Consider the following 10,582-nt stretch of genomic DNA (forward strand, 5'->3'; position numbering starts at 1 on the left):
TGGAAACGCGCACCAGCGAGCGGCGGGCTCCGCGGAGGGGCGGGCGGAGGCGCGGGGCGGGGGGAGTCGGAGCGGGCGAGAGACCGTGAGAGGCACCGAGACAGTCAGAGACCCCGAACCCCCAACCCCCGCCCCCGCCTCGATGTGGGCCCCCAGGCCGACCGCAGCCACCGGGGAGGGGAGGACGGGACCGCCGCCGCCGCAGGCCCGGAGAGAGGAGGACGCGACCCCCGAGCCCGGCCAGCCGCTCGCGCAGACCTGAGACCCCCGAGACCCCCGGCGGGGGAGGCGGCGCCCGGGAGGCGGGGACGGTGCGCGGGGCCTGCGGAGGACGCGCGGAGACAAAGAGCCCCCGCCCCTGGCGCGGCGTCTGGGCTGCGGCGTCTGGGCGCGCGCGGGGGTCTCCGGGCCGGACCCTCCCCCTCCCCTCCCTCCTCCCCTCCCCGTCCCCGCTCCCGGCCCCGCCCCACGGAGGAGACGCGCTTTGTGCTGGGCGCCGGCCGCGCCAGGTGAGGGGCTGCGGGGCGGGGGGCGCGGACCCAGCCTCCTCCGCCGCCCGGAACCCCCGTTCTCCCGGACGCCCCCCACCCCCACACGGGGACCGGCTCCCGCCCCGAGACCCCCGGGCCAGGCCGGCCCCGCCCTCCTCGCAGATCCCGGCCCCGACCCCCCGATCCCGGGTGTGGGGGCGCCCGGAAGGCGCGTGCTGGGCCGGGGCGCGGGGAGGCCGCGCGGACGCCGCTCTCTCCAGCCTCAGTTTCCCCGGCCGCCCCTCCCCCGCCGGCGCCGGCCACCGTGCCCGCCCCCCGGGTTCCGCCTGCGCGCCCCCCTCCAGCGCCGCTGTCTCCCCTCCAGCCACGGCCTGCGGCGCCCGCGGCACCATGATCTCCAAGGAGAAGAACAAGATCCCGAAGGACAGCATGACGCTCCTGCCCTGCTTCTACTTCGTGGAGGTGGGTGGGGGTCGCGCTGGGGGCGGGGGAGACGCCTCGGTTTCGCCCGCACGCAGAGACCCCCCCCGCTGGGGGACCAGAGCGGGCACAGCTGCCCCCGCAGTGGCCTCGGGGCGGGGCAGGACCGGGGTGCCCGGCGGAGGGGGCGGGGCAGAGACTTGGGTTCCGCAGGTCGACTAGGAGCTCCAGGGGCTCCGAAGGGGGTCCGGGCCGTGGGAACTGGGCAGATGCTGGGAGGGGAGCCCTTGTGACCGAGGTGTGGTCAGAGCTCACAGGAGAGGCTGGGGACCAGGGGGCTGGGGGCCTGCAGGGGCGGGGAGGCCGGAGGGGGTGGGGCTGGGTGCAGGTGCCCGGGCTCCGAAGCCCCCCGGTCTGAGTTCATCTCTGCTAATGGTGAGGCTGGTGCCCTGCCCCTAACCTCTCTGGGCCTCCGCTTTTCCGCCGATGGAGCTGACGGGAATTAATATTTACCGAATATGGAAAACTGTCGGGCACGTAGTGAGGAGTTTATGACAGTAAGTGGAACCCCCTCCCCTGTGCGGTGGCTCAGGCCTGTCATCCCAGCGCTTTGGGAGGCCAAGGTGGGCGGATCACCTGAGGTCAGGAGTTCAAGACCAGCCTGGCCAACATGGTGAAAACCCGTCTCCATTAAAAATACAACAATTAGGCTGGGCACTGTGGCTCACGCCTGTAATCCCAGCACTTTGGGAGGCCAAGGTGGGCGGATCACCTGAGGTCAGGAGATCAAGACCAGCCTGGCCAACATGGTGAAAACCCGTCTCCATTAAAAATACAACAATTAGGCTGGGCACTGTGGCTCACGCCTGTAATCCCAGCGCTTTGGGAGGCCAAGGTGGGCGGATCACCTGAGGTCAGGAGTTCAAGACCAGCCTGGCCAACATGGTGAAAACCCGTCTCCATTAAAAATACAATTAGGCTGGGCACTGTGGCTCAGGCCTGTAATCCCAGCACTTTGGGAGGCTGAGGCGGGTGGATCATCTGAGGTCAGGAGATCAAGACCAGCCTGGCCAACATGGTGAAACCCCGTCTCTACCAAAAATACAAAAAATTAGCCAGGTATGGTGGCAGGTGCCTGTAATCCCAGCTACTTGGGAGACTGGGGCAGGAGAATCGCTTGAACCCAGGAGGTGGAGGTTGCAGTGAGCAGAGATCATGCCACTGTACTCCAGCCTGGGCAACAGAGCAAGGCCCTGTCTTAGGCAAAAAAAAAAAAAAAAAAGACAATAAATGCAATAAATAGAGCCCCCTGCCCTGTGTGATGGCTCCCGTTTGTAGTCCCAACACTTTGGGAGACCGAGGTGGGAGGATTGCTTGAGGCCAGGAGTTTGAGACCAGCCTGGTAACACAGCGAGATCCCATCTCTACAAAAAGAAAAAAAAATTAAAATATTAGCTGGGCGTGTGGTGCGTGCCTTTATTCTCAGCTACTTAGGAGGCCGAGATGGGAGGATTGCTGGAACCCAGGAAGTTGAGGCTGTAGTGAGTTGTGATCGCACCACCGCACTCCATCCTGGATGACAGAGACCCTGTCTCTAAAATAAAAAAGCCACCATTTGGTGCACACCTGGCTCAGGATGGTAAAGTAACTTAAAGCCGGGGAGGTGGCTCATGTCTGCGATCTCAACACTTTGGGAGGCCCAGGCAGATGGATTGCTTGAGCCCAATAGTTCAAGACCAGCCTGGGCAACATGGCAAAAACCCCATCTCTACAAAACAAAAACAGAAAGAACAGCCGGGCGTGGTGGTGTGCAGCCGCGGTCTCAGTTACATAGGAGCTTGAGGTGGAAGATGACTTGAGCCCAGGTGGCAGAGGCTGCAGTGAGCCAAGATCACACCACTGCATCCCAGCCTGGGTGACAGAGCCAGACCCCATCTCAAAAAATAAAATAACTTTAATCCGTCCTTCCATGTCAGGCCAGGAAAACTGGCTCTAGTGATGGACCTTCCAGAGCCTAGATGGAAGACGGGACCCCAGTCTCAAGGAAACAGCGACCCATGCAGGTCACAGGGCCGGTGACTGGCCTGTAATCTGTTACCTCACACCTGGGCAAATGGGTTCCTCCCCAACACAGTATCACTGAGTTGTCCACATCAGTTCGTAGAAAATCTGTTTATTTTTCAAAATTGCATTTAAATTCCTGTTGCAGGATGGGCGTGGTGGCTCACACCTGTAATCCCAGCACTTTGGGAGGCTGAGGTGGGCGGATCACTTGAGGTCGGGAGTTTGAGACTAGCCTGGCCAATATGGTGAAACCCCATCTCTACTAAAAATATAAAAATTAGCTGGGCGTGGTGGTGGTAGTGGTGGGCGCCTGTGATCCCAGCAACTCGGGAGGCTGAGGCAGGAGAATCGCTTGAACCCAGGAGGTAGAGGTTGGCGTGAGCCGAGATTGCACCACTGCACTCCAGCCTGGGCGACAGAGCCATACTCCATCTCAAAAAACAAAAATAGGCCGGGCGCAGTGGCTCACGCCTGTAATCCCAGCACTTTGGGAGGCCGAGGCGGGCGGATCATGAGGTCAGGAGATCGAGACCATCCTGGCGAACACGGTGAAAACCTGTCTCTACTGAAAATACAAAAAATTAGCCAGGCATGGTTGTGGGTGCCTGGAGTCCCAGCTACTCGGGAGGCTGAGGCAGGAGAATGGCGTGAACCCGGGAGGCGGAGCTTGCAGTGAGCGGAGATCACGCCACTGCACTCCAGCCTGGGCGACAGAGCAAGACTCTGTCTCAAAAAAAAAAAAAAATATATATATATATATGTATATATATATATATATAGTAGATACAAGGTCTTACTATGTTACCCAGGCTAGTCTTGAACTCCTGACCTCAGGTGATCTTCCTGCCTTGGCCTCCCAAAGCACTGGAATTACAGGTGTGAGTCACTGTGTCGGCCTTCATTATTATTATTATTTTATTTATTACTATTATTTTTTGAGATGGAGTCTTGCTCTCTTGCCCAAGCTGGAGTGCACTGGCACAATCTCAGCTCACTGCCACCGCCACCTTTTGACCTCAATAAATTCTCCAGCCTCCCGAGTAGCTGGGATTCAGGCATGCGCCACCACGCTGGGCTAATTTTTGCATTTTTAGTAGAGACAGGGTTTCACCATGTTGGCCAGGCTGGTCTCAAACTCCTGATCTCAGGTGATCCACCCACCTCGGCCTCCCAAAGTGCTGGGATTACAGGCGTGAGTCACCGCGCCCGGCCGGTTAGGTATTTTTAAGGCCACGCCCAGGCTCCACCTCAAACCCTCCCCAGGCTTGATACTGTCTGCCCGCCCCAGCAAAATCATGCTGATGATGAGAGTGGAGAGAACAAGTGCATAATTGCCAGGGGCCTCTTCCCACATTGACTCATCTCCACCTGAGCCCTTGGCACAGGGGGGTCTGCTGGCCGCCCACAGGTTAAAGTGGGTGGTTTTCAAACCAGGTGTCAGGTGCAAACAAACGATGCTCCCCACTTTCCACGTCTGCCCCCGGCCTCATGCCTGCATGCAGCAGGCGCTCAATGAATGCTCACGGGACATGAACTCAGCTCCCTCCACCCAATTCCACCCTGGGATGTTCAGTGATGGCTTTTCCCTTCCTGAAGCGCCCAGCCCTGACCTGTGCCCTCCCCAGGGCTGGGCTGAGGGCTGATCCCCTGCTAAGATGCCACAACAAAGCAGGAATTACGATTGGGGCAATGCCCGAGAGAGGTCACTCACGCCTGTAACCCCAGCAATTCAGTAGGCCAAGGCAGGTGGATTACTTGAGGTCAGAAGTTCGAGACCAGCCTGGGCAACATGGGGAAACCCCGCCTCTACTAAAAATACAAAAAATTAGCCAGACGTGGTAGTGCATGCTTGTAATCCCAGCTACTTGGAAGGCTGAGGTGGGAGGATTGCTTGAACCTGGAGGCGGAGGTTGCAGTGAGCCAAGATTGCACCACTGCTCTCCAGGCTGTGTGACAGAGTGGGGGGGAAGAAAAAAGGATTGAGGCCATGGCTGGCTGCAATGGCTCATGCCTCTGGTCCCAGCACTTTGGGAGGCCAAGGCGGGTGTATCACTTGAGCCCAGGAGTTCGAGACCAGTATGGGCAACATGACGATACCCCATCTCTACTAAAAATACAAAAACCCGGGAGGCGGAGGCTGCAGTGAGCTGAGATGGCACCACTGCACTGAAGCCTGGGCAACAGAGCAAGACTGTTGTGGATGGACAGATGGGTGGATGGATGGGTAGGTGGATAGATGGGTGGGTGGATGGATGAATGAATAGCTGGGCAATGAATGGATAGATGGACTGTTGGGTGGGTGGGTAGATGGATGAGTACCGTTGGGTGTGTGGGTGGATGATGGATGGATGGATGAATGGATGGATGGATGAATGGCTGGGTAATGAATGGATGGATGGACAGTTGGGTGGGTAGATGGATGGGTACCGTTGGGTGCGTGGGTGGATGATGGATGGATGGATGGATGAATGAATGGCTGGGTAATGGATGGATGGACAGTTGGGTGGATGGATGAGTAGGTGGATACATGGGTGGGTGGGTGGGTAGATGGATGGGTACCGTTGGGTGCGTGGGTGGATGATGGATGGATGGATGGATGGATGGATGGATGGACAGTTGGATGGAAGGATGGGTAGGTGGATAGATGGGAGGGTGGGTGGGTGGGTAGATAGGTGGTTAGGTGGGTGGATGGATGGACAGTTGGGTGGGTGGGTAGATGGATGGGTATCGGGTGCATGGGTGAATGGATGGATGCATGAATGAATGGCTGGGTGATGGATGGATGGATGAATGGACAGTTGGGTGGATGGATGGGTAGGTGGATACATGGGTGGGTGGGTGGGGTAGATGGATGGGTACCGTTGGGTGCGTGGGTGGATGATGGATGGATGGATGAATGGATGGATGGATGAATGAGTGGCTGGATGGCTGGATGGATAGCTGGGTGGGTGGATAAATGGATGGGTACCGTTGGGTGCGTGGGTGGAGGATGGGGGGATGGATGATGGGTAGGTGGGTAGATGAATGGATGGATGGTTCCTAGTGGGTGGATGGGTGGGTGATGGGTGAGTGGGTGGATGTTGGGGACATAGGTGTTTGGGTGGATGGGTGGGTGGTTGTGTGGTGTGTAGATGGTCAAGTTATGGATGGAGCATCTGTGGATGGATGAATAATTCATGGGGGAAAGAGTGGCTGGGAGTGAGTTGGATCTGTGGGTGGGTGAGTGAGACCGTGGATGGCCCTGACTTCATGGAGGACTGGACAGACGCCTCCATGAGGGAGAGCAGGGTGAACCTGGCCGGCCTTGTGCCCACAGCTGCCCATAGTGGCTTCCTCCATCGTATCCCTGTACTTCTTGGAGCTGACCGACCTCTTCAAGCCGGCCAACGTGGGCTTCCAGTGCTATGACCGCACTCTCTCCATGCCCTACGTGGAGACCAACGAGGAGCTCATCCCGCTGCTGATGCTGCTCAGCTTGGCCTTCGCGGCCCCTGCTGCCTCGGTGAGCACCCACACTGGGGCCTGTGCCAGCCTGTGTGCACCGCAGATGGGAGCCCGCCAGTGCTCAGCCTGTGGGCACTGCAGATGGGAGCCCGCCTGAGGGGCTGGCCTATGGGCACCATGGCTGGGAGCCTGCCTGAGCGCCCTCTCCCTGTGGGCACTGCAGCCTGAGCGCTCCCTCCTTGTTGGCAGATCATGGTGGCCGAGGGCATGTTGTACTGTCTGCAGTCCCGGCTGTGGGGCCGCGCTGGGGGGCCCGCCGGGGCCGAGGGCAGCATCAACGCCGGTGGCTGCAACTTCAACTCCTTCCTGCGGCGAACCGTGCGGTTTGTGGGTGAGTTGCCGGCCGCGCCCCAACCCTGAGCCAAGTCCACGTGCAGGGCTGGGGCTGTCCCGGGTCCCCAGGTCCCCGCCTGGCCGAGCCTTCCGCCCCGCAGGTGTCCACGTGTTTGGCCTGTGCGCCACAGCCCTGGTGACGGACGTGATCCAGCTGGCCACGGGTTACCACACTCCCTTCTTCCTCACCGTCTGTAAGCCCAACTACACGCTCCTGGGCACGTCCTGCGAGGTCAACCCCTACATCACGCAGGACATCTGCTCCGGCCACGACACCCACGCCATCCTGTCTGCACGGTGAGCCGGACCCCCAACTCCCCTGGCTGGGAGCCTTCTTCCACCCCCGTGTCCCTTCCACCCCCGTGAACATGTGGGGACAGAGAGGCACAGCGAGGCCACTGGAGCTGGGGTCCCCGGGTGGGTGGGGCTCACGCTCGACGCCTCTTACAGGAAGACCTTCCCGTCGCAGCATGCCACACTGTCGGCCTTCGCCGCGGTCTACGTGTCGGTGAGTCCAGCCCCCGTCTGCCCTGCTCAGGGCCTCTTGCTGGCCCGCGGGGAGCCCTCCTTGACCCCCCAACCCCCATGCCCCCAGATGTACTTCAACTCCGTCATCTCGGACACCACCAAGCTGCTGAAACCCATCCTGGTCTTCGCCTTTGCCATCGCCGCGGGCGTGTGCGGGCTGACGCAGATCACGCAGTACCGCAGCCACCCGGTGGACGTGTATGCCGGCTTCCTCATCGGGGCAGGCATCGCTGCCTACTTGGTGAGCGGCAGGTTCTGAGGGGGGTTGGCATGGGTGCCCACGGGGTCTGAGTGGGGAGGCTGGCCCAGGGGTTCTGAGGGGGGAGGCAGCCTCAGGGGGTCTTATGGGGGAGGCTGGTGGCCTGAGGGGGGAGGCATGGGTGCCCAGGGGTTCTGAGGGGGAAGGCTGGCCCAGAGGGTCTGAGGAGGGAGGCTGGTGGTCTGAGGGGATAGGCATGGGTGCCCAGGGGGCCTCAGGGGAGGCACGGGTGCCCAGGGTGTCTGAGGGGGAGGCATGGGTGCCCAGGGGGTCTTAGGGGGAAGGCATGGGTGCCCAGGGGTTCTGAGGGGGAAGGCATGGGTGCCCAGGGGTTCTGAGGGGGAAGGCTGGCCCAGAGGGTCTGAGGAGGGAGGCTGGTGGTCTGAGGGGATAGGCATGGGTGCCCAGGGGGCCTCAGGGGAGGCACGGGTGCCCAGGGTGTCTGAGGGGGAGGTATGGGTGCCCAGGGTGTCTGAGGGGGAGGCATGGGTGCCCAGGGTGTCTGAGGGGGAGGCATGGGTGCCCAGGGTGTCTGAGGGGGAGGCACGGGTGCCCAGGGTGTCTGAGGGGGAAGGCATGGGTGCCCAGGGTGTCTGAGGGGGAGGCACGGGTGCCCAGGGTGTCTGAGGGGGAGGCATGGGTGCCCAGGGGGTCTTAGGGGGAAGGCATGGGTGCCCAGGGGGTCTGAGGGGGAGGCATGGGTGCCCAGGGGGTCTTAGGGGGAAGGCATGGGTGCCCAGGGTGTCTGAGGGGGAGGCATGGGTGCCCAGGGTGTCTGAGGGGGAGGCATGGGTGCCCAGGGTGTCTGAGGGGGAGGCATGGGTGCCCAGGGTGTCTGAGGGGGAGGCACGGGTGCCCAGGGTGTCTGAGGGGGAGGCATGGGTGCCCAGGGGGTCTTAGGGGGAAGGCATGGGTGCCCAGGGGGTCTGAGGGGGAGGCACGGGTGCCCAGGGTGTCTGAGGGGGAGGCATGGGTGCCCAGGGTGTCTGAGGGGGAGGCATGGGTGCCCAGGGGGTCTGAGGGGGAGGCATGGGTGCCCAGGGTGTCTGAGGGGGAGGCATGGGTGCCCAGGGGGTCTTAGGGGGAAGGCATGGGTGCCCAGGGTGTCTGAGGGGGAGGCATGGGTGCCCAGGGTGTCTGAGGGGGAGGCATGGGTGCCCAGGGGGTCTGAGGGGGAGGCATGGGTGCCCAGGGTGTCTGAGGGGGAGGCATGGGTGCCCAGGGTGTCTTGAGGGGGAGGCATGGGTGCCCAGGGGGTCTGAGGGGGAGGCATGGGTGCCCAGGGTGTCTGAGGGGGAAGGCATGGGTGCTGAAGTGTCTCATCCTTGGAATGCTGGAGTCAGAATCCCGTGGGCTCAGACCTGCCAGATGTGCCGGGTCAGCGACCTTGAGGTGGGAACTGGTCCCACTGGACAAGGGCTTGCCACCCCCCCCTCCCCTGGCCCAAAACCCCCCACGGCAAGTCCAACGATTAGAGGGGAGGAGCCCTCTGAGCCCCAGGCCTCACCCCCAGACCCCTCTCCCCACCAGGCCTGCCACGCGGTGGGCAACTTCCAGGCCCCACCTACAGAGAAGCCCGCGGCCCCGGCCCCCGCCAAGGACGCGCTGCGGGCCCTGACACAGCGGGGCCACGACTCGGTTTATCAGCAGAACAAGTCGGTGAGCACCGACGAGCTGGGGCCCCCGGGGCGGCTGGAGGGCGCGCCCCGGCCCGTGGCCCGCGAGAAGACCTCACTGGGCAGCCTGAAGCGCGCCAGCGTGGACGTGGACCTGCTGGCCCCGCGCAGCCCCATGGCCAAGGAGAACATGGTGACCTTCAGCCACACGCTGCCCAGGGCCAGTGCGCCGTCGCTGGACGACCCCGCGCGCCGCCACATGACCATCCACGTGCCACTGGACGCCTCGCGCTCCAAGCAGCTCATCAGCGAGTGGAAGCAGAAGAGCCTGGAGGGCCGCGGCCTGGGGCTGCCCGACGACGCCAGCCCCGGGCACCTGCGCGCGCCAGCCGAGCCCATGGCGGAGGAGGAGGAAGAGGAGGAGGAGGAGGAGGAGGAGGAGGAAGAGGACGAGGACGAGGAGGAGGGTCCGGCTCCGCCCTCGCTCTACCCCACCGTGCAGGCGCGGCCGGGGCTGGGGCCTCGGGTCATCCTCCCGCCGCGCGCGGGGCCGCCGCCGCTGGTGCACATCCCCGAGGAGGGCGCGCAGGCGGGGGCCGGCCTGTCCCCCAAAAGCGGCGCCGGGGTGCGCGCCAAGTGGCTCATGATGGCCGAGAAGAGCGGGGCGGCCGTGGCCAACCCTCCGCGGCTGCTGCAGGTCATCGCCATGTCCAAGGCCCCGGGCGCGCCGGTCCCCAAAGCGGCCGAGACGGCGTCGTCGTCCAGCGCCAGCTCCGACTCCTCGCAGTACCGGTCGCCGTCGGACCGCGACTCCGCCAGCATCGTGACCATCGACGCGCACGCGCCGCACCACCCGGTGGTGCACCTGTCGGCCGGCGGCGCGCCCTGGGAGTGGAAGGCGGCGGGCGGCGGGGCCAAGGCGGAGGCCGACGGCGGCTACGAGCTGGGGGACCTGGCGCGCGGCTTCCGCGGCGGGGCCAAGCCCCCGGGCGTGTCCCCCGGCTCGTCGGTCAGCGACGTGGACCAGGAGGAGCCGCGGTTCGGGGCCGTGGCCACCGTCAACCTGGCCACGGGCGAGGGGCTGCCCCCGCTGGGTGCGGCCGACGGCGCGCTGGGCCCGGGCAGCCGGGAGTCCACGCTGCGGCGCCACGCGGGCGGCCTGGGGCTGGCGGAGCGCGAGGCGGAGGCCGAGGCCGAGAGCTACTTCCGCAAGATGCAGGCGCGCCGCTTCCCCGACTAGCGCGGCGGGGCCGGGGCGGGCGGGGGCGGGCCGGGGACGCGGGGGTGCTCAATAAAGCGGCGGAAACCCGGCTCAGGCTCTTGGTCATTCGCTCCGGCCCGCACGCCCCACGCGGGGACCCTCCCTC

General features: G+C 63.4%; 2 protein-coding genes across 3 annotated transcripts in view; both read left to right on the forward strand.

The window, feature by feature from the left end:
- The window catches only part of RNF126 (ring finger protein 126), a 245,801-nt gene that overhangs the window by 70,271 nt on the left and 164,948 nt on the right, over positions 1 to 10,582 (forward strand). The window lies entirely within an intron of this gene.
- PLPPR3 (phospholipid phosphatase related 3) lies at positions 408 to 10,523 on the forward strand. 2 transcript variants are annotated; one of them, XM_050771106.1, is made up of 8 exons: positions 408 to 509; positions 856 to 953; positions 6,292 to 6,477; positions 6,669 to 6,810; positions 6,914 to 7,109; positions 7,263 to 7,320; positions 7,408 to 7,581; positions 9,130 to 10,523. In XM_050771106.1, exons 2-8 carry the CDS (start codon positions 882 to 884, stop codon positions 10,453 to 10,455), a joined length of 2,154 nt encoding a protein of 717 aa, XP_050627063.1. In that variant the 5' UTR covers positions 408 to 509; positions 856 to 881; the 3' UTR covers positions 10,456 to 10,523. The 2 variants fall into 2 exon arrangements, with proteins under 2 accessions (XP_050627063.1, XP_050627062.1); XM_050771105.1 differs by having other exon boundaries at positions 7,263 to 7,581.

Source organism: Macaca thibetana, chromosome 19 (genome assembly GCF_024542745.1).
Source record: "Macaca thibetana thibetana isolate TM-01 chromosome 19, ASM2454274v1, whole genome shotgun sequence".
Classification (NCBI taxonomy): Eukaryota; Metazoa; Chordata; class Mammalia; order Primates; family Cercopithecidae; genus Macaca; species Macaca thibetana.